Source organism: Spermophilus citellus, assembly GCF_964194105.1.
Source record: "Spermophilus citellus genome assembly, chromosome: 8".
Lineage (NCBI taxonomy): Eukaryota > Metazoa > Chordata > Mammalia > Rodentia > Sciuridae > Spermophilus > Spermophilus citellus.
In genome coordinates this window covers 153964553-153989821 of record NC_138189.1, presented here as the reverse complement: position 1 = coordinate 153989821, position 25269 = coordinate 153964553, and the positions used below count along the sequence as shown (strand labels likewise).

Genomic DNA, 25269 nt, shown 5'->3' with positions numbered 1-25269 from the left:
AGTGGCTCCAAGATCTAAGGTGTTTATTTCCCTGTGCCCAGCTTATGTTTACCTTCAAATGAAAATTTCCCTGAAATTTATATATTTCTCTTCCCCCAGGAAATTAAGAATTGGTGCATGGAACACACACACATACACACACACACACACACACACACACACACACACATTCCTCCTTATCCTCTGAGCAATGCACAACTGTTCCTTTGAAGACTAAGATGGAGCTCGGGTACTGGATCCCTGGCATTTTCCAGGCAGCCCTGACTTCTGCCCTTCCTCTGTGAGAGGTGAGCTGGGCCTTAACCTTGCTATTGACCTTGGGCTTGGCATTCAGCTTACTTCCACGCGTGCACCACGCTGAACTCCACAGCATGGGTCTTAAAGACCCGCCCACTTCCTCAGGAAGCTCCTGTGGTTGCTGAGAGGTGAGTGTTCACAAGCATGCACCTGCTTTATGTGGCTCTGCAGACTGAAGGAGGAAGGAGGAGGAGGAGGAGGAGGAGGAAAGAAAGATGTGTGTGTGTTCTCACTGCCTCTGCAGCTTCTCATTCTCTTGCCATGCCCTCTGCAGAGACACGGAATCCCAAAGCCTCCTGACCAGATGGGGCTGAGCCACAGCTGTGCTGGTAAAGCTGGTGTGCCCTGTACCCAGCCGAGGTGGGGGCCATGTGGCAGCTGGCTTGGATACGACCAGGACTGGATACTGTCAGTGTCAGTAGCAGGACTGTGTCCGCCCCCCAGGGAGCTCTGGCCTCTACCTTGGGGACCTGCTCGGTACCTTGTTAAGGCGTTGTATTTCACATTCATAATGCTCTTTCTTCTTCATCGCAAGAGCATTTTTTTCCTTCAAGAGCTTATTCTCTTTCTTCAGTTCCTGTAATTCTTCGTTTAGAGTTTCCCTTTCCTTTGAAAAGAAAGAACAAGGACTTCAGAACACAAAGTCAACAGGGAGGATAGTGTAGGGCCCTGTACCTCAGCTGCCCGTGGCAGACAGAGGCTTCCCTCCTGGAGCAGTACAGAGAGACCATGATATTGCCTTTTAGCATCTCCTTCAAGCAGTACCCTTGGATTGAGGACAGCATTAGGACTGAAGATAATTTTTCTTTATCAAAACTTAGTGCTACTTCTTAGAAGTCTGGTGACCCCAGAAAAAGACATCAAAACCCCCAATCTTCACTTTTCTTGGTCAGATAAATGGGTCTGAAGAATCATCTAGTTCCCATTACTAGGTGATGGATAAGGGACTCAGTAAAAAACATTCACAATTCTAAAAAAAAATCATGCAACAAAACAAGATATCAAGTATCTCAAAGCCCAGTCCTAAACCAGGCTGCAGCAGAGAGCAGGAAAAGCAAGGGATTCAGGCAAATAGGACCCTTTGCTCAGAGCACCTGTGCCATTGTTGGTTTAAAAGGCAGAGATCATAGCATCCGAGTGTGGTCACAAACCACGTTTTAGACCATCACCTGGAAGCATATTGTTAGAAATAACTGAAGATTCACTTTCAAGGCATTAATGGGCTCTGGACTTAAACAATGTCACCTACTTCTTAACTCTACACAGTAAATAGTAAGCCTGGTGTGAAGGAAATTGGCTGAGAATAAATAAATATTGCATAATATAGGTATCTCAGGATGAGAAAATAGGAAATATCTGTGCCAAAATGTGTGATTTTAGTCATTGGTGTTTCCCAATGCAATTCTTAAATTTAAGAAATATACTTTAGGAAATTCATTTTCTTTAAAAGTGGAAATATTTCTACTTGATTTTATTTAAATAGAATGGGCCAATACACTTGGAAAGTGAACCAATCAAGAGAAGATTATTTTAACTAGAAAATGGTCGAAACTCCAGAGGCAAAAACTGCTAAGATTCTTGGTGAGGTGTCATTGGCAAAGGAAGCCACCCACAGGCCGGAGAGGAGCTGCCCGCCCACTGCCCGGGGCAGGCGCAGAGGTCTCAGCCAGGTGGGCAAGGCCGGGAACGGGCCAGGGCCCTGGTGTGATGGTGACTTCCCTGCAATATCTGCTGTTTTCTCTTAGTGTACCTAAAAGGGGAAGCTTAGAACTTAAGATCCTCCTCTCGTCCTCTTAGTACCCTCTAAGTCCAGTGACTGAAGAAAAAGCAGGAAGAAACAGAGTCTGCTTTAGGAGGAACCGCCCTCTGGCCTGAGGCCTCGCACCCTCAGCCGGACCCAGGGAGCCCATTTCTGCAGGCCCAGCCTCAGCTGCGAAGGCGGCAGAGCCCTCCAGCCTCTGGTCTCGGCTCTACCTGGCTCCTGCCGCAGCAGGCTGGGTGCCGGCCCCACGGGGCCAGCTTTCTCGTGGTCAGTGTGGCAAAACCACGGGTGAGAATGTTCAGTGAGATACGAGGGCGAAGCGCTGTGGAAACGCCCTGTGCTCTGCTTGGCGACAAGAGGAAGGCCCACTTGCGACACCGAGGAGCGACTCGGCAAGTGCAGCGCGTGGCCTTGGCGCAGGTTAGGGTTAGGGTTAGGGTTAGGGAGCCGGGGACCAGGGCCAAGTTGTCCCTGTCCACGGCCTTGGAGACGCGCAACCGCGCCCCGCGCCGCGGTGCTGGAGCCCAGGGTCCACCCGACGCAGACCCCGCGGGCGCCCACCTCTTCCCGCCGCGGGCCCCGGGCGGCGCCACCCGCGCTCTGGCTCCGCCGCTCGCACTCCAGCTCGCCCCGGGCGCCCTCGGCCGCGCGCAGCCGGGTCCTCAGCTCCGCCACCTGCGGAAGGAACCGGCAGTTTCAGACCCTCTCCAGCACCCAAGCCCGGCACCCGACTGTGCGCTCGGGGACGCGAGCGCCCCTCCTCAGCGCGTCCCTCCGGGGCAGCAGGATGTCTGCATTTTAGAAAGAGCTCGGCCCACCCGAAAGCAAGCACAGGCCTGGCCCCGCGGCCTCCAGCTCTTGCCTCCTTCCTCCAGTCCTACCGCTGCTGCCGGACGCGGTGGGAGCATTACCTTGCACCTTATGAATTTAACGCTCTGGGTATAAAAAGGGGGAAGAAAGTAGCAAGGTGGTTGTGGTCTAGTTTCTTAATTCCGAATTATTTAGGGGATTTACTTTCTCTTTCTGAAGATTGAGTGGCTTTCAAATTACAAATTGATTTAAAGGAGATTTTCTCCAAAAAGTTGCTTTCTCACCAAAGCCAAAGCTTCTCAACGGCTTACAGGGAAGGGGAAAGAATTAGAGGCTGGTCTTGCAGAGCACAGCATGGATTTTAGACGTCCCTAACAGACACCACCGCCTGCAGACGCACTGATGGCTGCTAGTGACCCTGCTGGGAAGCAGGACACATAAGCACACTCTGGGGACAGCACTAGAAGTGGTTTGTAGCCCATTTTCCAGCACTGCCCAAGGCGCTCCACTGCAGTACTCATTCCTCTTCAGTACCAAGAGGCCAGAGGTGCACTCAGCACCCTCTCCCCTCCGGCTTCCACTACTGCCTTCCACAGAAGCCTTCACAGCCGCAATCCTGAGCCTCCACATGGCTGACCCCGACCAGGTTAAGGAGATGCAGAGAGCCAGACAGGGTGCTTACCTTTCTTTCATACAACTCCTTCATGCTTCTAAACTGCTGGTCCCACTGCTGATTGACTTGCAGGAGCTGAAATTATTAAAACCTAGTAAGTCAACAAAGGATTTCTACCCCTTTGCAAATTTGGGCAACCCTAGAATCACTTTTTGAGGTTACAGAGAGTGGAAAGCAAAAGTGAACAGAGTAACTCCTTCCAGCGAGTTCTCTGTGGGTTGGAGGCCCTGCTGCTCACTCTCACCTGTTCCTAACTGGTTCACACAGGGAGACCATTAAGTCTGGGTGTATCCCATCCAGCCCACTAAACAGCACACCAGCCAGCTTTAACTGTCTCATATGAACTTTCATCTTCTTTGTTTAATTCGATCAGAATCTAATAAAAAAATGTGATGTTGGTGGTTTTCTATAAGATCTATTAATGTGTGAAGGGTCTTTTTATGTATATACACTGATTATTACAGTGAATTATTTTTCTTGCTTTAAAAAAGTTTATATTGAAGTCTGTACCATTAAATAATAATCATTTGTTTGCAATAGTATTCTTTAAAAGAATAACACATCATTTGTGATACATAATCATTGAATGGATACTATCACATTTTCAAAAATATAGATTTTTCAAGGAATAAGTTTTGCTGTAAGACAATTTTAGAAAACTCTTTAAAGGTTTTAAACCTCTGTGCTAATTAGAAGACAACACTGTGACGTGTGTTTTAGTTTCCTTGTAGGGAAATTTGCAATCTGCAGCACTTATCAATATAAGAAGACAGTCACAAATGACAAATGGAAATAGCAAATCGGTCACCTAGGACAAAACAAAATACCGAACCCAGAATGGCAATTCCTAGGTAACTCTTTTGGTGGAGATAGATATGCTATTTAGTTCAGTTCTATGTATATTGACTAAAGATGCCTGCTTTGTTAACTTTTTGTGGATCAGCGTTCCGTGCTGTAACTGCATTAATAGGTCAGGAATTTTCTATGTGGTGTCAAAGAGGAGTAGATGGTGCCATAGAAGAAACAGTGGATTAAGAGAGGAACCGCCAGGCCAGCCACAGAGGGAGCACTACAGTTGTGACACCGTTCACCTCCTCCTCTGTCAAGAAGGGAAAGAGGTTCAATGCTCACTGAACTCAGGAAATAAAATTAAGATGATAAACAATATCTATTCATCCCCACTAACATTTAAGGAATGAATTTTCTAATGTCAGCGCTCCCAGACCCCTAGCGTTGAGACGCCCAATTCACAAAGTCACCCCTTCTCAATCAACTGCACTGAAATCCTTCACATTTGGAGTTTCAAGGTGTGCCTCTTGTGTGACACAGGTGATGAGTTCACATGGGGCACATGGAGGAAGCAGCTGAAGTAGGGGAAAATTAGGATTGTAAATGCCAAAATGAGTTTATGACCCTGTCATTTTTTTCATTAGGCATTACGTAAATATTGATAAAACTGTTTTCTTTCAGTATAACGCAATGCAGTATCAGAGAGATGAACACCATCACTTAGCAAAGATAAAAGACAAAGATGCTTGTTCTCAGCACTGACCCATCCCGACGTCTTTAACTAATACAAGTTACCTCTTTTCTCTGTTTCTCTAAGCACCTTATCTTTTGTTCAAGAGGATCTGTCAAATTCTTTCTTCTTGATGATTGAGCACTCTTGGGGAAAAAAAAAGGATTGAGGTAAAACCATTTGCAAAGTAAATAGGAGAAGTACTGTCCTTCACAAACACCTGCGTTTAACCAACTCTTACATTGTGATTTAGAAAAACACTGGATTCTGGAGCTGAGAGGCAGCTCAGTGGCAGAATGCATCAGCACCACAGACAAAAACAGAAGCTCTCTCCCATGGTTCCTTCATAAGGACTTGTCGGGGCACAGCTTCACATTATGAACAAGATCCCTTCACAGGAATTGGTAACCAAAATATCCCAACAAATCATAAATGTATCGATATAATGGGCAAACCGGAAGTTAGAACTTCTTAAATTCGAATTTGAATCCCTTTCCAAAAAAATAAGAGTAGAATGACTTACAGAAATTGGGTCAGTTTCAGGATACGTTTTAGACGTTTACATAGTAAACAAGTCATTTTCAGTCCTGCCCATGAACATATCACCAGCAAATTCTAAAGAGTGTCTCTGTCAAAAGTCAGAGGGGGCATAGGACCACCAAGAATGAAGACCACAGTGGTCCCTGAAGCACAGCGGCTGAAGCCCAAACCCCAGGACTCAACCCCAGGACAGTGGATACTAGCACGTCAGAGTCGGGGGCACAGAGATTGTCCGGCACTGTGTAACACTAACCAGCTCTTGGAATAAAAGTCTTTAGAGTACAAGTTTGGACTGACAATAAATTATTAGCTTAATGGCTTAATGGAAACGTTAATCATATTTTGGTTTTTTTTGGGGGGGTGGCTATGTTTGTCAAGAATGGGAATATTCATTTAAAGAAAGCACAGAAGTTCCTGCAGCTGCCTGTCATTGGGTTAAATTGTCACTTGCATAAAGGACTGGTTTCTGTGCTGTAACCAAAGAGTCCTTTAGGTCATAGAAGCCAGAGGGTGATGATGATCTGCGTTCAGCCCCTTACCATCAGGGACTGTGGACCACGGAACTGCTCGAGGCTCTGCATGAACAGTTAAGAATATTTTCAAAACATGTTGATCTTTGCCAGAAAGATCAGAGGAAACAGTTCTTTTGCCATCATCATGGGATTTTGAGGGCTCTTTCATGAGAAACCATTTATAAAGCTGCATTTCCCTGTATTTCCTTACTTCTGACTTGTACTTTAAGGTTTGAGGGAGTACACCTGTGTAGCTGCTGCTCTTTGCTTTACCTCCTTCTTTCTATTTAGACCTGTGTTGTGACTAAGGCCACATTTTAACAGTGAGCTTCTGTGTAAACTTGCTGTTAACCACAAGAAACTGGTTTGGCTGATCACCAAGAGGGACGTGGAAATCCAGGTGACAAGCATGTTGGTTCCTGTGAGTGAGTGACCTTCTCCTTGGGGAGAAGACTTTTAAGAAACGAGATTAGAACTGACTGACCCACTAAGCATCTTGGATCTGGCATGTGCTGAGAGCCAGCCCTACTTGGTGTGGGCTGAGCTGAGCACCCAGCGGTGCAGCAACAGGGACTCTGACCACAGGAGCAAGTCCAGGTCCCCCTGACACAGAGTGCCCGGGACACTGGGTTGAGACTTCTGAAATGGTGTCTCTGTGCCTAACCAACGTCCTCAGTCATCATGGTTCCTAGTAAGTCAATATCCTGCCATCCCCGCTCACACTTGGAAATGTCAATCTGGGGTCCTCAAAAAGCCCTCCTTGCACTTGTGAGGTGGAAAAAACTCTGTGACCATAAAACATCTGTAGGCTCTTGCCTTCTGGGAGTGCAGATGTGGACAACTCGGCAGTGGGCTGATTTGTTTCTGTAAATAACTTTTTTTCTGGAAAAAATTATAAAACACTCTGACCTTGATTCTTATTTTATAAATAAGATACAGATACTGGATTTTCAAAGGGGTCTATCTGGAGCTGGAGGAGCGCTGATTTCTGAGACTCAGCAGTGGTCTTTGTAATTGGGGAAATAGGGAGGGGGGAGGAGAGGACCCTTGGCTTGTCAGCCACAGCTGTATCTCCAGGGCTTTCTCTGAAGATCAGTCTAAATTTTGCCATGGCTTGTATGACTAAAGTGTGTATTAAAATATGGCAAAATCAACCAAATACTAAAATTTGGGGGAAATTTCACTTGGATTTGCTTTGCTTTTCAGTTGCTAAAAAGGCATCTGATATTGCAATAAGTGCAAAGATTTCTAATGACTGAGTTCTAGTACAGAAAAAATGTCCCCCATACGCAATAATTCCCTGTAAGTATTTTCTACAGCGCACGATCTGTATTCACAGTGTCTGGGCATTTCTTTCTCTACCATAATACCCATGCCAACTTCTAGATATTAAAATTTCAGCACTACCACTTAGATATCTAAATGAAATATGTGGTCAGTTTCTCATTATACCTTGGTTATCTTTTATTAAAAAACTAAGAAAGCACCTCCATTCATTCACTGTCCATTACCCTCGAGGCCAAGCCATCCCCAGAAGCGTGTTCTTACCTCTGCTTGGTCCGCGGAACTGTCCACAGTGCTCATTCCAGCTGTGCCCTGGGCAGAATGTGCCACGGAAGCTGTTTTCCTGGGAGTCTTGGGAAGCAGAAAGAAGAGCGGGGGAGTCTCTTATGGTGTGTTCAGGGTAAGACCAAAATGCAGAATTGGCAAAGCACACCCCACCACTAACTCATGATAGAAAAATCACAATGATCGTTTGCCATTAAAAACAAAGGGAGGTGACTCTGCCTGTGAATGACTCGGAATAAGGCTTATAAGCCCAGAAACCCGGACTTTAACTCTCCTCTTCCAGAGAGGGATTTCCCAGGATGTCTCAAGCGGCAGGCTGTGACTAAGCCCGCAGAGCAGCCTTGCCACGGTATGTAAATCGTCCTTCTTCCTTTACTGGCAGTTTCTCCCACTGGAGGAGGAAGTTCCCACTGCAGAAAGCCTGGGCCCGGGAGCCCTTCCTCAGTGGTCCAAGCGCCATGGACTCCGTGTGTCTCCCAGAGCAGGGAGGGACCACTCCATGTTCCCTGCAGGCATGGTCTCTGGCAGGCGTCACACATGACGCTCCAAGTGCCACTGATTCTTACAGAACTAAAAGAAAATACTTCATTTCAAAGAAAAATGGGCCTTGTTTGCAAATTGAATCTACATTTGGCAGAAAGGTCAACCTTGGTTCTCAGAATGGCCGTCCTTTCCACAGGTCAGGGGGGACTGTCCCCAGGCACCTGAAATAGCGTCTTTTTGCTCTGATGTTCTGCGTTAGTTAGGGGACTCCTGCCACTTTGCAGCAGAGCTCGAGATGGGTACCGCAGGAAAACCAGGGGTGGGAGGTGCTACACCAGTGGACCCAGGCTCCGGGGCTTGCTGGTCGGTGGCACAGGAGGCCAGGTGTACAAACAAGGGAATAAGGGTCCCTGAAGGGACCCAGGAGCGACCAGCCGGCTCCCAGCCTGACGGGCTGCTCGGGCTGCCGTGAGGTCTTCAGGGTCACAGAGGACAAGGAACTCCCCAGGAGGCGAGGGGCTGCAGGCCTGGCCTCCCTCCCACTGTCCTGCGCTCCCCTGTGCCCCTGCCCAGCCACAGATGAACACAGACACACACACACACACACACACACACACACACACATCCTCCCTGGGCCCTGGCACGTGCCGCTCGGCCCCCAACCCTTTGCCAGGCCACCCTCCCACCTGGACCTCGGCTTGGGTTCCCCCACCCAAGGGAGTGCACGGCCAGCATTGCAATGTTTATTCCCTGTCTCCCCGGCCACCTGTCCCAGCATTGCACAGGGCCACCTTCAGCACTCTGCTGAATGAGGGGCCTTGGGACCCAGCTGTGCCTCGATCCACGTTCAGGGACTCACTGCTGGTCTTTGGTCTGTTTAGAAGATGGGCAGGAGTGAGAGGGAGTGGGCTGGCCTGAAGCAGTGTCCACAGATGCAGGTGGGACTCACTGTCCACTCAGAGCTCTGAAAGCCCACTGACCACCTACACACTGACCTCAGGGCAGGGGACGAGGCCTCTGGAGTCCACTCTGTGCCAACAAAGGTTCTTTCTCCAGGAGGGGAAAGGCTGTGGTAAAGCAAGTTTCCTCCAAAACACTCATAGACACACACACACACACACACACACACATAGACCCAGCACACAGACACACAGACACATGCAGACCCGACACACAGACACAGATAAACACAGACATCCACACACACACATAGACCCAACCCACAGACACAGATAAACACAGACACACACACACATAGACCCAACCCACTGACACAGATAAACACAGACATCCACACACACACATAGACCCAACACACAGACACACAGACACATGCAGATACATAGATAAACAGACATAGACACACACACACACACACACACACAGAGACCCAACACAGAGATACACAGATAAACGCAGATATAAATACATAGGCACAAATGCATTGACACAGATAAACAGACACACACATAAACACACACACACATAGACCCAACACACACAGGAGAACACACAGAGGTAGATACATACACAGACACACATGGACCCACACATAGACCCAATATACACAGACACAGAGATAGGCACACACAGACACACATGGACCCACACAGACCCACACACACATGGACCCACACAGACCCACACACACACAGACACATGGGAACACACAGACACACATGGACACACAAGGGCACACAGGACGAAGGCACAGAGTCGTCTATAAAGTCCTAGGTTCCCTCCCTCCTCTTCTCTGTCGGTCACAGTAACCCAGGGGTTTACAGGGCGGTTTCTTGCGGCACCATCCCTTGCACCAGCATCTCAGGGTCCCCCGATGGCCCTCCACTAGGCGGTGGCCTCTGTGAAGCACAAACCCGCACTTTTGCATCTTCGCCACCGTCTGCTGGGGGTAACAGCCAACGGCCCCTAGAGCCCTGCAGGTTCACGCAATGCTCTGGAGAAGCTGCAGCTCAGCTGGGCACAGTGGAGCTCCCGCAGACCTGCCAGGAGCGACGGGCACCTGTGGCACCCGCCCGGCTCACCCTGCCCGGCTCACCCTTGCCCACACAGGTGCCCTGCTCTGGGGAGTCTGCTCAGCTTCAGGAGAAGTCTCAGTGAGAGAACTGTGTCCCCGCTTCCAAGGCTGTTCTGATGACCCCTCATCTCCTGTGTGACTAGAGGGACAAAACCAACCAGCAGAAACATGAAGAGGGACACAAGAAGGAGCTACTGCCACCCCTCTGCAGCTGTCACCTGAGTGCACTCTGCCACTGGTGACGTGAGGGCCTGGGGCTCAGCCTCCGCCCAGCCCTCCTCCCCGGGCTGCCCTCCCTGACCACACAGGTCAGCACTAGGACCAGCAGCTTGACCTGACCTAGGAACACTCCCTGAGTCACACGACAGAGGGAAGAGACTGGCCCAAACCCACACGCCAGTCACAGCGCTCGGCACGGAGCACATCCCAAACCAAGCAGAGACCCCGCTTCCAGTGATGTGTACAGGGGTGTGAGCACACACACACACACACACACACACACACACGTTCACATATACACGTACACACGTTAAATGTACACACGTCTACACGTACACATGCACATACACACTCTTAAACACAGTTTCATATATCCACGCAGATGTGTGCAGGTGTGCACAGTGTGTGTGCACACAGGCATCTATGAAAAGCTGGGATGCAAAGAGAAGCCAGAGAATAATGGTAAGGAAAACAAAGCCTGGGAGCTTGAGGAGGCTTTCCCAGCACGAGAGCAGGCATCTGCTGGCCTCGAGGGGTGGGCAGGGCTCTGATGGGGTCGTGGGAGGCGCCATGCAGGCCACCTCACCAGAGCAGAGGGGGCAAGGCTGAGGCCCGGGTGACAACGCGCCCATTTAACTGGAGCAGGTTCACGGGGCATCCGAGGAGGACGGGAAGGAAGTCACGACGGGTCTCCTTAGGGGGACACTGAGGACCCTGGGGCACAGCAGACTTGTGAGGAGTGGCTTTTCAGGACCAGCAGGCCTGAGATGCGTGGTGCCTGTGACATGGGAAGGCCCGGCCAGAGCGAGCCAGTGAACAGACTAGCAAGGTTACCCTGGGCAAGGAACATACCTGTCACCACGTCCACCAGGCCCGGGTGGGCAGGGCGGCCCCAGAGCCCCTTTGGTTGCCAGCTCGTCCTCTCTGTGGGGACCTCAGAGCCCCGCCCGTCCAGCTGCAGGAAGCCTGTTTCCTGATCTCGCCACACAACCTTCTTCCCCATGGGAAGGAACACGTCTCATTTCCCGGAACACAAAGCCTGGAGCTATCTTTCAGCCCCCTTTTACATCAAAGTCTGTGCCCAGTTTATCTGCACACTCTGTAGGCTCCATGCAGACCTGTCCAGCACGGCCTCAGGAACCAGAGGCTCTGGGCCTCCTGCCACGCGGGGCAGGTGACATGACAGGCCTTTTATCACTGGTTCAGCCTGAGGGCTCTCCTGTTGGCTTCTGGGTCTTATCCAGCAGGAGCTTTCTTAGAAGCATGTCCCGCGGTGACTGATGTCTGGTTGTGTCTGGCTGGCCTCTCTGGAAGGCCAACAAGCCTTTTCTGCTAGCCAGACACTAAGGTACCCCAAGGGCTCTCCTGCCCCAGCCATGATCAGTACAGGGTGAGGCTTTCAAATGTCCTTTCCTGTCCCTCCTCTGCTGAGACTAGCCGGTGGCTGCCCATCTCACCCAGAGCCGAGGCAGACTCTTCCCAGCAGTCAAGGGGCCCCGCGGCCGGCCGAGCCTCTCTGACCTCTCCCGCCTCCTCCTTTTTGCTCACACTGCTTCACCTCCGGCTGCGCTGCAGGCCCTTGAGCCCCTCTCCTGCCCAGGAGGCTTTCCCCCAGTGTCCACACAGCTCACCCCACACAGGGAGCCACAGTGTGGACCTCGTGTCGTCCTGTTGGACGCCACTCCCTGCCCAGTGCTGCAGCCACCTCCCTGGTCGTAGGGTCAGAGACTTCACGCCTCTCTGCTTTCGATGAACAAATCACCTTTCTTTGCTCCTGGAAACTGATCTTGGATTAGGGAGTAGGATGGATTATCAAGTTCTTATTTTGATGAAAAATGGTTGATTTAGGTTTAAAAGCAGGGAAAAAGAAAAGAGAAACTAGGTACATTTTTTCAACAATGTGCTTACAGAAAAGCGTGTGTTGCCTTCCCGTAGTTTGCAAGTTTCCCTGGTACCCTCTGGGCACGCCGGGCCGGGCACTCTGAACTACTGAAAGCACTTCCTGTAGGCCCGGGGAGATGGGGGCTGTCCCGACGGAGGTTCGCATCCACCCAACATCCTCCCCAGCCCAATCCCAACTTACTCAAAGCTGATATCTGCCTCCAAGTCAAAACCCAAAAGAAGATAGGAAGGGAGGGAGGGAGGGAGGGAGAGGAAGAATGGGGGAGGGAGGGAGGGAGGGAGAGAGAAAGGAGAAAAGGAAAGAAAGGGAGAAAGAGTCCAAAGGCAGACCAGATTCTCAGACAACTCAACTCTGTTGGTTCTCCTTAAAGCCGGGGCACCTCACGCCCGCTCCAGGTTGGCGGTTTCCCAGCACTGACTGAAACGGCTGGTCAGGAGAAGGCTTCAAGACGCTGTCCTGGCTTTCTCATGGAGGGCACCTGCAGGTCGGTGTGTCAGGATGTGTCTCGCTGGGTGTGGTGACCACTCGTCAGACACTCCGCCATCTTTTTTCCCCTTTTACCTCACTGAGGGCAGCTGATGAAGGGTGGTGGCTGGCCATGCATTTGGCCTCAGCACGGCTGCAAGTAGTGGACTTGAGGATGCCCAGGAGAAGGTGGAGATGTGCGGAGCAGAGCACAGGTGCTTCGACACAGAGACCACGCTGCCTGTTCCCGAGACTCCGTCAGAAAGCATATCTAGAGCATTTATTTGTAAACTAGTCGCCCCAACTTGGGGGCATTTGTCACTCTCGATTGTTCTGTAATTATACAGACTGATGTGTCTTGGGGATGGGTATGACTAAGAATAGGATGCATAAAATATACTATTTTGGCCATAAAATCGTATCTTTAAAATAACATCAGGCCGGGTGTGGTGGTGCACCCCTGTAATCCAGCAGCTCAGGAAGATCACGAGTTCAAAGCCAGTCTTGGCAAAAGCAAGGTGCTAATAGACCCCGTCTCTAAATAAAATACAAAATAGGGTTGCAGATGCGGCTCAGGGGCTGAGTGCCCCCGAGTTCAATCCCTGGTACCCAAGATAAAAAACAAATGACGTCAGGACAGAATTCCATGAACAGGCTCTAGCCCAGGAATCCTAACCCTTCACCACCAAGCACGACTTGGAGTCTTCCTGCTCTCCGCCCAGGAGCCCCTGTTTTATGACAGCCATTGTTCTCTAACGAAGACTTCATCCACCTGTGTTCTCGTGATTCCTCCACTGAAGTGCATTCTGGACCTTCACTGTCCACGTCTGCGAAGGACACTATGGAGTCACACCTACGACTCTGCAGGTAGTGCACTTGAGGAGCCCCTCTGAACTCTATCAGAGGCCCACCATCCTCCAAATTCATGCCACACCCTCAGGAACGGATTAGAGCCTTCCATCAAGGAGAACCACCCACTTTTCTTTTCTTTTGTCCCTCTTCCTCTTTGTCACCAGGCCTATTTTTAATACATTTGGCAATCTTGACACCCATGCACTGAGGCAGCTGCTTTTCCTCAGCCACCGAGACGAGGGTGACCTCTGTGCACTGACCTCCTGCGGCTGCTTGCTACACACCCCATGCGCTTTGGTGCGGGTGGACTTTCTCCCGTTCATCAGTAACGCTGCTCATTTCCTCGAAGCCGTGAGTCACCCTGCTTCCTTCTCGGTTCTGATCCCCCCTCTCCACTCCTTCTTGGCAAGCTGGTTAGTGAAAAGGGAACTCCACATGGCTCAGGCCCCTTCATCCAATCATTCCTCCATTCCGCTACCCCTTCCCATCTCGGGGAGCCATGAAGAAACAGATTCCCAGCTCCTGAAAAGGAGTTTGCATCACACTCCTACGCTGACTCCATTCAGTGGGAAAGCAGAGGAGCCCTCCACCATCCCTAACCCGCCATCAGCTCTCTCTTGTTTCACCCTAACAGGAATCTTCTTGCACCTGTTTCGGTTCTATCAGGATCTCATCGAGAGTGTGAAGGTTTGCTCTGTCCTGAGCGTAGCACTCCCCTGCACAGAGGGTTGTTGTGCAACTGGCAGCGCAGCAGATTCCAGCAGGCAAAGCAGGGTTTGCTCTGGAATCAAATACGTGGAGACATCGTGGGAGGAAGATTGAGGAAGGTGCTGGAGGGATGGTGGGAGGGAGGTTGCAGACTCCCGGGGCTGCTCTGGGAGGACAGACTCCAGGAAGACAGGCAGGCCACGGTGGCTGGATCGAGTGTGGTGTGTTAGGCCTGGGTGGGGTCCACTCTGATGACAGCATCCTCTGCATCTGCTTGAGCTCTGGCCCAGCTCCCAGATGGCCCTGATGTGAGGGAAGCAGGAAGTTCAGGGCGATGCTTCCACTTGGTCCCATTTGAGGTCCAGAATCTCCATCCTATCAGCCCATGAGGAAATATCTCAACCTCCTGGAACCTGAGCTTCCCATCTGCAGGGGGTCAGGGTTGAACAGCTGCACATAGAGGAATGTTCTGCAGGATGCTGGCCCAGAGTGGGCACCGAACAGCAGCAGCTAAAGCCCCTGTGATGGGAGGCCAAGAGGAGGTGACGTGTCCTTCGGCAGACACTGGGACTCCAAGGTGCACGCAGGGAATGAGTATCTATTCCAGGGCAGGGAGCACCCTGTGTGGTGACCTGGGGGCTCAGGAGGACATATCTCACCCAGGCAGGGTTGGCACAGCTGGGGCACCCACCAGTGCTCCGGAGCTTGGCACAAATCTCATCTGCAGGCAGCAATGACCAGTGAGCATCCAAACCCCTGGCAGTCAGTGACTTCAGCATCAACAGGAAAGACCACACAGTGGCCTCCAGCCGAGAGTGAGCAGTGGGTCTCTGAGTCCCTGTTCCTGCCACTTCTCCGGCAGACTCCAAGCACTCTAGGGGAATTCTAGGGGCAAACTGATGGCACGTCTAGCTTGACCGTGGCTCTCGAAGTCAAGCTAGTGGTTTACTATTGTTGTCTTCCAGAAAAATCTGCCGTGGAACTCAGTGCCTTCAGGGAGCAGACAGATCCTCCTCCAGGGCCCAGGCCCAGTGGGGAAGACAGGTTCACCCAGCACACGTCGGGCCTCAGCCTGCGTCCCATGACGTGGACAGGGCCTGAGCCCTCCAAGGGAGCAGGCAGGCGACTGAGGGAAGCCAGAGGGGCGAGTGGGCAGGAGAGGCCAGAAGGGACAGGGTGTTTGGGGATCTGCACGGCCCGTGCCGGTGAGCAGGGTTTTGGAGCAGGTTGAGTCAGTAGGTGGTGGCACGTGCACAGGAGGAGATGAGTGAGACGGAGGTGCCAGGCCACTGCGCCTCGGGTCAGGGTTACAGCCCTGTGATGGTGGGGAGAGCCCGGCACGGCTAAGTTCAGCTATGGCGAGGGAGTGCCCCACACTGCCCGAGAGGTGACGTGGTCTCTCTGGGGCTCAGTGGACCGTCAAGCACAACGTTGACTGGCAGGTGATGGAGATGCTAAGGCCCAGGCCCAGGTGTGGCTGGCGACTGGCTGTAAGGGGTGTGTCCCACCTCAGCCCAGGGCCCCTGCCACCTGAGGCTCCCGTGGTCCACCCCCCTCCCCGCCTCCCCAGGCCCCTTCCAGCTCCCTGAGTCTCCTTAGCCACAGCTCAGCGCTCACCCTCGGGGGGTCTTTCCTCTACTTCATGAGGAGGACGGGAAACACCAGCTGACGGCTGGGAACAGCCCGCCCGGTGCCTCCCGAGGTGCTCACTTCATCTATGAGGTGTGGAGATGCCGGGTCTGGGAGGGAGACGCCTCTCCATGAAGCCCCAGAAGCAGACGTGGCGTGTGAGCGTGAGGCTGGCAAAGAGCGTGCAGAGAGGTGTCACCAGTAAGGAAGGTCCAGCGGGAGTCCTGAGGGCGGGGGGCTGTCAGGAGCACGGGGGACTTGGAGGGTGACAGCCACGGGGCCCAAGGTCCTGGGGAATGGGGATTAAAAGCAGGTGGGTGTGAGTGTGTGTGAGTGTGTGTGCGTGTGAGTGTGTGTGTGTGAGAGACAGAGAGAAGCACGCGCAGGCGGCCAGTGCAGAGATGCCCAGGAGTGGGGTGTCCCCTGGGGATGTCAGGGCAGACCCAAGGTTGGGTTCTGAGACTTCCTTTTAGAGACGAGGATACCAGGTGTGGACGCAAGCTAGCTATAATAGAGCAAATATTTGTTCAGGGAGACCAAGGTCCACCAGCACCACAGAAAAGTCCCTCGGTGATCTGCGCCTGCCATGTGCATACAGAAAGGAGAGCTGAAGTTACTGGTAGGAATAAGCTCTTTACACCAGGTGTGCTCTCGACTCCACTCGTCACAGTCTCTGGTGACCACCAAGTAGGTGGTCATCGCAGATGACCCTAGGACCATCAGGGAGCAGAAGCGTTCAGGGCCTTCTCACGTGTTTCTAGATGTGGTCCACAAAATTCTTAGCTCAAGCTGAATCTTGAACTTTATTTGCTTTAACAAAGTACCACAGATGAACATCTTCAAAGAGGAAATTCACACGACTTTGACTTTCAAGCAAAGAACAAGGAAACAACAACAACAACAACAAAAGCACAAGGCAGGGCAGGAGCAGTGCGGGCTGTGGAGCCAGGCCCTGCCTCCAGGAACGCCTGCCCGTGGGGACCCCCCTGGGGTCCTGTTCCTGCCTGGAGGGGCCTCTGCCCAGGACTCTCAGCAGCAGGAAGTGACTGAAAGGGAAGCCCTGTGGTGCTCAGCACCTGGCCCTCCAGGAAGGGCTGCCGCAGTGAATGTGTGGGACTGTCCCGCACACTCCTCCTGGAGCAAGCAGTTGGCACGGAGATTTGTGGAGGAAGCGTTCTTACCTTTGGAGGACATGCATTCCTGTGGCTCAGTGTGGCCTCTGGGGGGACCCCTTTTGGATCAAGAGAAGCATTTCTCTCTATCAGATCCCGGATTTTATTGTCCAGCTCCACGCTCTCGCACCTGCCCCGGGGACAAGGGAAAGTCACATGTGACAAGGTCATGAAGAACTATGTAGGGCTGTGAGTTTGTGAACGCGGTGGAGGTGGCACCTGTGCCTGGTTCCTCTCCAGGGTTTAGGGGAAGCAAACTTGGGCTTAGGAAATTCATGAACTTAGGTGCATTCAAGGGCATGAGCCTGGCAGGGCCGGGATCAGAGGATCTGAAGCACAGCCTGTCTCCTTACCGTCTCTGAATACCTGCAACTAACCTGAGGACAAATTCCTAAGCAATTTCCAGCTGCCAAATGGAAATGCTTAGCATAGCCCAGGAGCACCTGGGAGCTACCTGGAGGAGGACCTAGTGCCACTGCCTCATCCTGGTGAGAACAGAGGGAACCCTGTCGGGCAAGAGGCCCGTCCCTGAGACCAGCCCAGCCCTGGGACCCAGGTCCATCTGCCTTCCCTTTGTACCAGGTGGGTGTGAAGGAGAGGTTTCTCACTAAAAGCACAATTCCAGAGCAACGCGCCAGTCCTGTGGTTTGGTTCCTCTGCTTCTGCTGCCCGCTATTTCTCTGACCCGTGGCAGAGAGCATCTGCTGGAGTATTTCCCAATCTCTCAAAACACCCTTCAGAGGGAAGTCGATGGTGCAGCAGTGGCTGCTTGGTTAGGGGACCTCCGCAGCCAGGCTGTCAGTGCTACCCACCACCCTTCCTTGAGCCGCTGGGCATGCTAAACAGCTGGCCCCAGCCTGGCCAGCAAGGTCCTCTCCTGTGGACAGAAGACACCAGAATGAAGCAGGAGAGAAGGGGCAGAGCTGGGAGGTACAAGGTGTCTCCACAATGTCCAGTTCATGACCCCCCTCTAGGGGTGCTGCTCCCTGCCTGGGGCTCTGTGGACCTCCTCAGATCTTTGTAATGGATTCTCTTTCCCTCTTTTTTTTTCTGCACAGTGTGGGGCTTGGGTGGACACTGGAGCTTTCCCAGGACCCTCTAAGGAGCATTGTGACATCCCTTTAGTAGGCTCCCCACATCCTCCAGATTCACGAATTCTCCAGTCCGCAGAACTGGGCTAGAGTGGATGTCAGGCCTTGAGGCAGCTCCTGGTGGCTTCTGACCTGGACTCACCTGCCGAGGGGTCCCAGTGCTCCTGGTCCCTCCCCCTCTGTGGGGAACGTATTGCCCAGCAGTTTTAGACACGGTCTGAAATGTGGCCTAGACAGCGGCCTGGCCCTGCTCTCTCCAATTCCTCTCTTCCTGCTTCCAGCCAGGTGGCCCATCCTGGCTCAAGGAAGGCCCCCGCTGACCCCAGCACCTCAGCCTTTGCTGCTGCTTCTGTAGGACTGCTCCCACGTCCTGCAGGTCCTGGCCCCGATATCGCTCTCTCTGGAAAGGCTGCCGAGCACCTGGAGTGTCGTCCTCAGTCCCACCACGACTGCCCCACGGCTCCATTTGCTTTCTTCTTAGGCGTTGTTATGATTCTCACTTCCTATTTACTGTCCCCTTCCCCAACCCCATATATGTCTTTATTCATTGCTCTGTCCCCTGGCACCCAGTAGGGCTGCCACAGCACCTGTCATTGAGTAGAGAGACCTCAGGTGAGGTTAACCCAGAACACCCAGATGCCGAGTCCAGTCTGACCATGAGTGATGTCAGTAGAAAGGTGGCAAATAGCCAGGAGCTCGGGAGTGACCAGCTGGAGCGCAGACCAGCAGGCCCCGAGCCCTGAGCACAGCTTCGGAGTGGACACTGGGGCTCAGCGCGTGCTCCCTGGTGGCGGCTCGCCCTTGTCCCGACGACACGTGCTCCTCAGTATTCCGCAGAGCCACCGAGGGCTGCTTCTGCAAGAACAGCCTTCCCCGAGCTCCTCACTGGGGGTGTCCCTAACTGCTTTGTTGTGAGTGGCAGTGAGCGGGCCGGCCAGCCGTCACCCTGCCTGCTCCTTTGGGACGGGAGGGAAGGGTCTACCTCAGAGCTGCCCTGGCCCCTCTGTTTCCAGCATGGTTCAGCACACGGTTCATGATTCAGCCCCCCCCCCAGCAGGGGGCCCTCAAGGGAGAGGTGGGATCCTGGACTTGGCACATGGTAAGGCTCAGGGTGGTGACCACCCTGTCCTTGACCTTGGCCCCCACAGGAGGAACAGTGACAGTGAGGAGGCAGAGCCCCACACATGGTGGTAGTCGGGGTTTGGAGAGTGGTCTCACAGTGGACCCTGTGGCAGGGGCAGGGTCTGGAAACCAAGTGGAAGGGTGGGAAGACGGGAGGGCACAGCCCAGGGCCACCCTGCCCAGACTTGCACTGTTCTCCGGCCAGCGTCACTGTCACTGAGGAGCTGCGCCACAGCCCCTGAGACACACGGTGATGCCACAGGCGGCCAGTTCTCCCTGAGAGTCAGACGTGGGGCCTGGAGTAGCTCCCTGGGCTTCTGTGAGCCCTGCTGGCCTGGTCACCCAACGAGCACCAGCCAGGAGTCAGGAAGGCTGGAGAGCCCCACAGCGCCAGCCAGGTGCAAGGCCTGGTGACGGCCACGGTGGCGCCTGGCTAAGGCTCTGCTTGGCACCCAACATTCTCCCAGAGACTCGGGGAGGCAGGGTCCACACATCCAGCATACTGCAGGCTGTGTAGAAGGTTAAGTCAACCACAGGACGAAACGTAAAAAACCAGTAGTTTCCCTAACTCACATGGGACTACCGACTGCTCTTCTCTTGACTTGTCACATCAGAAGTGACAACCTGCCTGGTGAACCCAAGGGGCAGCCAGGGAGGACCGGGAAGTGGCTGAGAGGTCTTCAGGTTATTGTGTGTGTGTAGCCCTTGGACTTCGCGGTTAGTTCAAAGGTCAACACTAGAGAAGTCTCCAGAGGTTGTCAAAGGCTGCACGCCTGTGAATGCCATTGTTTAGTGGGTCCTCCAAGGATTATCTGGTGACTTAAATTTCACCCAGATGTGGTTAACTTGTAGAATCCCCTCTGGCAGAAAAGATAATCACATCCTGCAGAAAATCATCACCCTCCACAGACACAGCACGTTGCCACATCTTGGAGCTACTTGAAGACACCCAGTCCCAGCCGAGTCCAGCGGGGCGGGAGGGGCTCCTCCTGGCCAAGGACAGAGGCGAAGCTGGCAGGGCTCCAGTGGCCAGAGCTCCTCCCCCACGTCCTCCACCCCCACGGCCACACTTCCTCTGCCCACTGCCAGAGCCACATGAATGCTTTGATCCTCTGTCCTAAGCCATGTTTTGTTTTGTTTTTAAAGAGGCAGAACAAAGCATATTTTCGAATATGAAACAAGAACAATTGATAGTAGGATCTTCTCTAATAGAGATATTTCCAGATGCTCAAAGACCCAGGATCACAACCAACTCTCATGACCCAGAACTAAAAGGGTTGTCTAAAAGCCTAGGGGAAGAAGCTAGTTCCTGTCTTTAGTTTGTTGTTGCTATGATTTGTACTCTTAAGAATGTCTCCAGCTAGTTCAGAGAGAAACAAACTGCTCGATGAGGAGATCGTGTGTGTGTGTGTGTGTGTGTGTGTGTGTGTGTGTGTGTGTCTTAGAGGAGTGAGTTCCCGCGTTTCCTCACTTCAGTAACAGGAGGCATTAACAGGGAGGTCTTGGAAGGGAGAAGAAGAAAGAGGGGTGGCTCAGAGAAGTTTTAAACTGGCACTGTCCCCAGGCAAGGAATATTTCTTTAGTTTTATGTGGTTTAATGATTTAAACAAGTGTCTGGAACTTGTATTTGCACATCTGATGGAAAGCCCAGAGGCTGGACAGAGAGTCCGGGTAAGCATGGACCCTGCTGCCCTCTGTCCACCTTCTTGGCCGGATTCCTGCCTATTTCCTCTGTGTCTGTGACATGCCGGGTCCCTGTACTGATGCCCCATGCACAAGCCGAAGCCCCAGGAGGACAATGGGGACAGAGGAACCAGGCTGGCACAGGGAGGCAGTGTGTTGCAGGTGCCGCAGGTGCTGCAGGTGACTGCGGGGCTCTGCCAGCTCTCAGGTCCTTCCTTGCGAGGTTGGAAATACTATGCTGACTCAGTGCCGCCTCTAGAGGGCGCTCTGTGTTCAGTGCAGGTGGAAAGGGTCTGATCCTAAGATTTTCATTTTAATTCTGAGTTCAGAAGGGTAGAGTTGCAGGAGGCTGGAGGAAGGCAGGGAGAGAATAATCATAGATAATTTAATTATTTAAAAACTTTAAATAATAAATAGTTTTTGTTTTCTTCTTTAATAATATAGACTGCTTCACAAATTCTCATTTTCTCCTTGTGCAGAGACTATGCTAAGCTTCTCTGTGTTGCTCTAATTTTAATAAATGTGCTACCAAGGAGAGCACAATTATTTATTCTTTAATAAATTCTTAAAATTTTGTAATCATTGTTGAGCATAGTTGGCACATGTCTGTAATCCCAGCGACTTGGAAGGCTGAGGTAGAAGGATCACAAGTTCAAGACAAGCCTCAGTAACTTAGCAAAGACCTATGCAACTTAGTGAGACCCTGTCTAAAAATAAAAAGGGCTGGGGATGTAGCTCAGTGGTAAAGTGACCCTGGGTTCAATCCCTCGTACAAAAAAAAAATCAACAATTGTTGGACACTTTCATAATAGACCTACAACTAATAGCTTCCCTCCCCTAGCCACTGTAGAAACGCTCAGAGCAGTTCTCAGCAAATACAGAGCAGCCTGCACAGAAGATGAACTGGTCATGACCAATTCAGCATGTTTTTTAACCCCTGTAGCAAGATTAACATGGTCAGGTAAAAGTGGCTCCCGCTCTCTCAGTGGATGGGAGGAGTGAGTTCTGGTGGACTTGGAACACACAGTCAGGGACCAGACAAGGCACCAAGTTGCCAATTGACTAAATCAAAGGCTGGAGCAGTCTGCATCCACTCCTCTCTCTTGCTGTGTTCACATGGATGTGAAATAATCGAGCCTGGAGTATTTTTGTGCCAGAATTAGGACAGAGTCAACAAACTGATCAAATATGAGATAGTTTCAACAACCAGATAAACAGTGATAAAAATGCATTGTAAATCATTAAATAACATATTAATCTTTAACCTATACTCATAAAAAGTTAAACATAAAGGGAGATAAGAAATGTGTTTCTCTATGTTGGAATGCCTACAGTGAATGTAGAGAAAATTACAATACTAGAAAAATCAATACTCAGCAACCATCTTTATAATAATTCTAGTAAGAAATGGATGGTAAATCTAGTGACTGAAATTTTAATGAGCTTTGGGATATTTACATGACTTTATAGTATTACCCCCAAATCCTCCATGAATAGCAAAGGAAATACTAAAGAAGGACTGAAGAATTACTTTACATGGGCAGACACCACCTTAACAAGTGACCAAGGTCAAAACCACCTGCCATGAGAAGAATCCAGACTGTAACCGTGTGGTGAGACACAGCGAACCCTGAAGCTCATGTCTGTAGTCTCTGCTCAAAGCAAGACCTGACTCTAACAATGCAGAACTGCCAGCCAGCCCAGAGCGAGCTGAGAGACATCTCAGAGTGCCAGGCCTGAGACCTTCCACAGGGTCAGCCCACGGATGTCAAACAGACTGCGGATGGATGACCCTGGACAGGGTCCCTTTCCCAGTCCTGTTGGAAGGGAAGACTGTTCACAGGATAACTGGCAGAACTTGAATGGGGCTTGGGACTTAGGTGGTAGAAACATGTCCACGTTCATCCTCTGATGTCCACGATTATTTTGTGGCTAGAAGATGATCTTGTTTGTAGAAAAAAAAAACACACACAAAATCACCCTGTAGTATTCTACTTCCAAATGACCAAGGAATAGTCTTCTTGTAGATTTTTTAAAATTTTCTGATAAGTAGGAAGTCATTTTAAAAGTGAAATTGACATTTTTGTCTTAAAGAATACTAAACTTTAAAAGTAAGGTCTGAGTTGGTCCTCAAATCATCTATGCTCCACGGAGGAATCATCTTACAGAGTGAAATCAGCATTGCACTAGGATCATGCAGAGGACCTGGGATGCAGCCCATGATCTCCCTTGGATTGTGGGGTCACTGCAAGCCAAGCCACCATGATGATTCAGTGCTTTTCCCCCTTAAAACATTGTGTGAACCAGATTACTTCAGTGGTGTTTTCCAGACCATAAAGTGAGATTAAATATTCCCTCCTTAATGTTTAAAGTCTGACTGTAACAGATACAAAACAAACAACCCAGAGCCTGCCTGTCTTTCTCTCTGCCCTGGTCAGCGGGCACCGCACCCCCAGGGCTGTGCATCACAAGCCAGAGGCTCAGCAGAATCCCCCGACTAGAGAAGATGGCACACAGCAGGGGAAACATTGCTGTTCTCATTTAATTGAACAAATATTTCTTTCAGCCCTCTTTTTAATAAGGAGCATTAGCCTTCAAAATCAACTACCCACATCATCTTGATTTCAAATGAGATTCCAAATGAAGGAAATATGCATAAAATGCTCATAAATGTTTTTTTCCTTAAATATGCACTTTATGTTTAACTGTAATGCTGCAGCCCTTGGCTGTCAGATTACATCACATGGCTTAAGTGGACTTTTACCACAGCTTTATCTTTGGGTGTAAAAGCTGTCAAAGGAACTAGGGGCCTTCTCCACCTTGTTCTGAGGATACAGTGATCATTTACTCCTAAGTGAAGGTCACAAACAATGACTTGCTTTATTATGTCACATGCGACCATTGACTTCATATGGGAATTACCCGAGGTCATAACTGTACCAGAAACTAGCAAAGTAAAACAGTCATTTGGGAGGAAATTGCCTCTTGCTCTTCATATCTCTTCTTCAACGGTCTGGCATGAAAGCAACTCTACCATTTGTAGAAATGCAGCTACAGGGAAAAGGTCAATTCCCAAACCTGGGCCTATTGGGACCCAACCAAGGGGTGACCACTGAGGCACCTGGCATCTCAGAGAACTTCTGCTGGGCGGGACAGCACTCGGGTAAAGGCAGATGGAGAAGAGGCATTGATGACAGGGACACAGCTCCCTGCTGCAGAGTGGCCTGCACCTCACCTGGCCCGCTCTCCTCCAGATGCAGGCAGTCAGCCCCTGGATGGCTGAGGACTCTTGATGCCAGGAACAGAGCCAGGCTCTGCCCTGGAGAGTCTACCTGCCTCGCCTCCGTCCCTCTGCAGAAGCCCTGTGCGGTGGGAATGTCCCTGCGTTACAGTGAAGCAGTCGGAGACACCTGCCCGGGTGAGCTCGTGCCACTGCCCCCAGGGGAATGCGTGGCCACGTCCTCTCCCAGAAGTAGCTGGACATGGCCCCACACCATGGGGGATAGATTTGGTACCTAAAAGTGATGCTGTGATAAAAACCCTTTCTAAGTTCACATTTTTAGTTCACTGAAGGCCTAGAATTAGGACAGATCGACTGTGGAAGAAGTAACTGAGGGAGAAGTGAGGAGGGCTGGTGGCCTTCCTGCAGAAGAGGAGAGCCCCAGGAAGAGGCCCAGGGCCTTCTCGGATGCCAAGGACCCACCAGCAGGAAAGTCGTCCCTGTTGTGCAAGGAAGAGTCTCTCTGGGGCCAATGTCTAGGGTCTCTGTGGATCCGGGTTAGGAGGGGTTTCATGCAGGCTTCTGTCAGTTACCCGGGGACAGGTTGGAGCCATACAAACCAAAAGGCCAAAGCAAGGAGAATAAACCACACAGACATCGCACAAGCACAGGGGCCCGGGTAGAAGGAAGCACAGGACCTGCATTCGGAAGAAAAGCAACCAAGACGTGGGCTTGACTGCGGAGAAGGAACCTGCAGGGGAGGGGAGGCTTGTGCGCCACAGAGCAAGTGGTTCTGCTTTGGTTTTGGCTTTCTTTTTTTTTTTTTTAATGACTGGATTTTTTTCATTCATTCTGCAAATGATTATTCAGTGCTGTTTATGGGCCAGACACTTTTCTTGGTGGTTGACATGTTAATGAACAAAACAGGAAAAAACAGACCCCCACCCAAGTCTCATGGAGCTGACATCCCAAGGTTTCTCTTAAAAACCACACAAACTGCCCCTG

General features: G+C 51.3%; 1 protein-coding gene across 2 annotated transcripts in view; it reads right to left on the bottom strand.

Moving 5' to 3' along the window:
- The window catches only part of TNIP3 (TNFAIP3 interacting protein 3), a 53626-nt gene that overhangs the window by 13723 nt on the left and 14634 nt on the right, over positions 1–25269 (bottom strand). The window contains exons 2-6 of one of the 2 annotated variants that reach the window (XM_081304145.1): positions 7662–7748; positions 5127–5207; positions 3552–3617; positions 2621–2734; positions 779–904 (exon numbers count right to left, since the gene is read on the bottom strand). In XM_081304145.1, coding sequence (XP_081160271.1) covers positions 779–904; positions 2621–2734; positions 3552–3617; positions 5127–5207; positions 7662–7697 — 423 coding nt within the window. In that variant the 5' untranslated portion in view covers positions 7698–7748. Of the gene's footprint in view, positions 1–778; positions 905–2620; positions 2735–3551; positions 3618–5126; positions 5208–7661; positions 7942–25269 lie in introns of those variants that run through there. The other variant, XM_081304146.1, reaches the window with a different exon arrangement.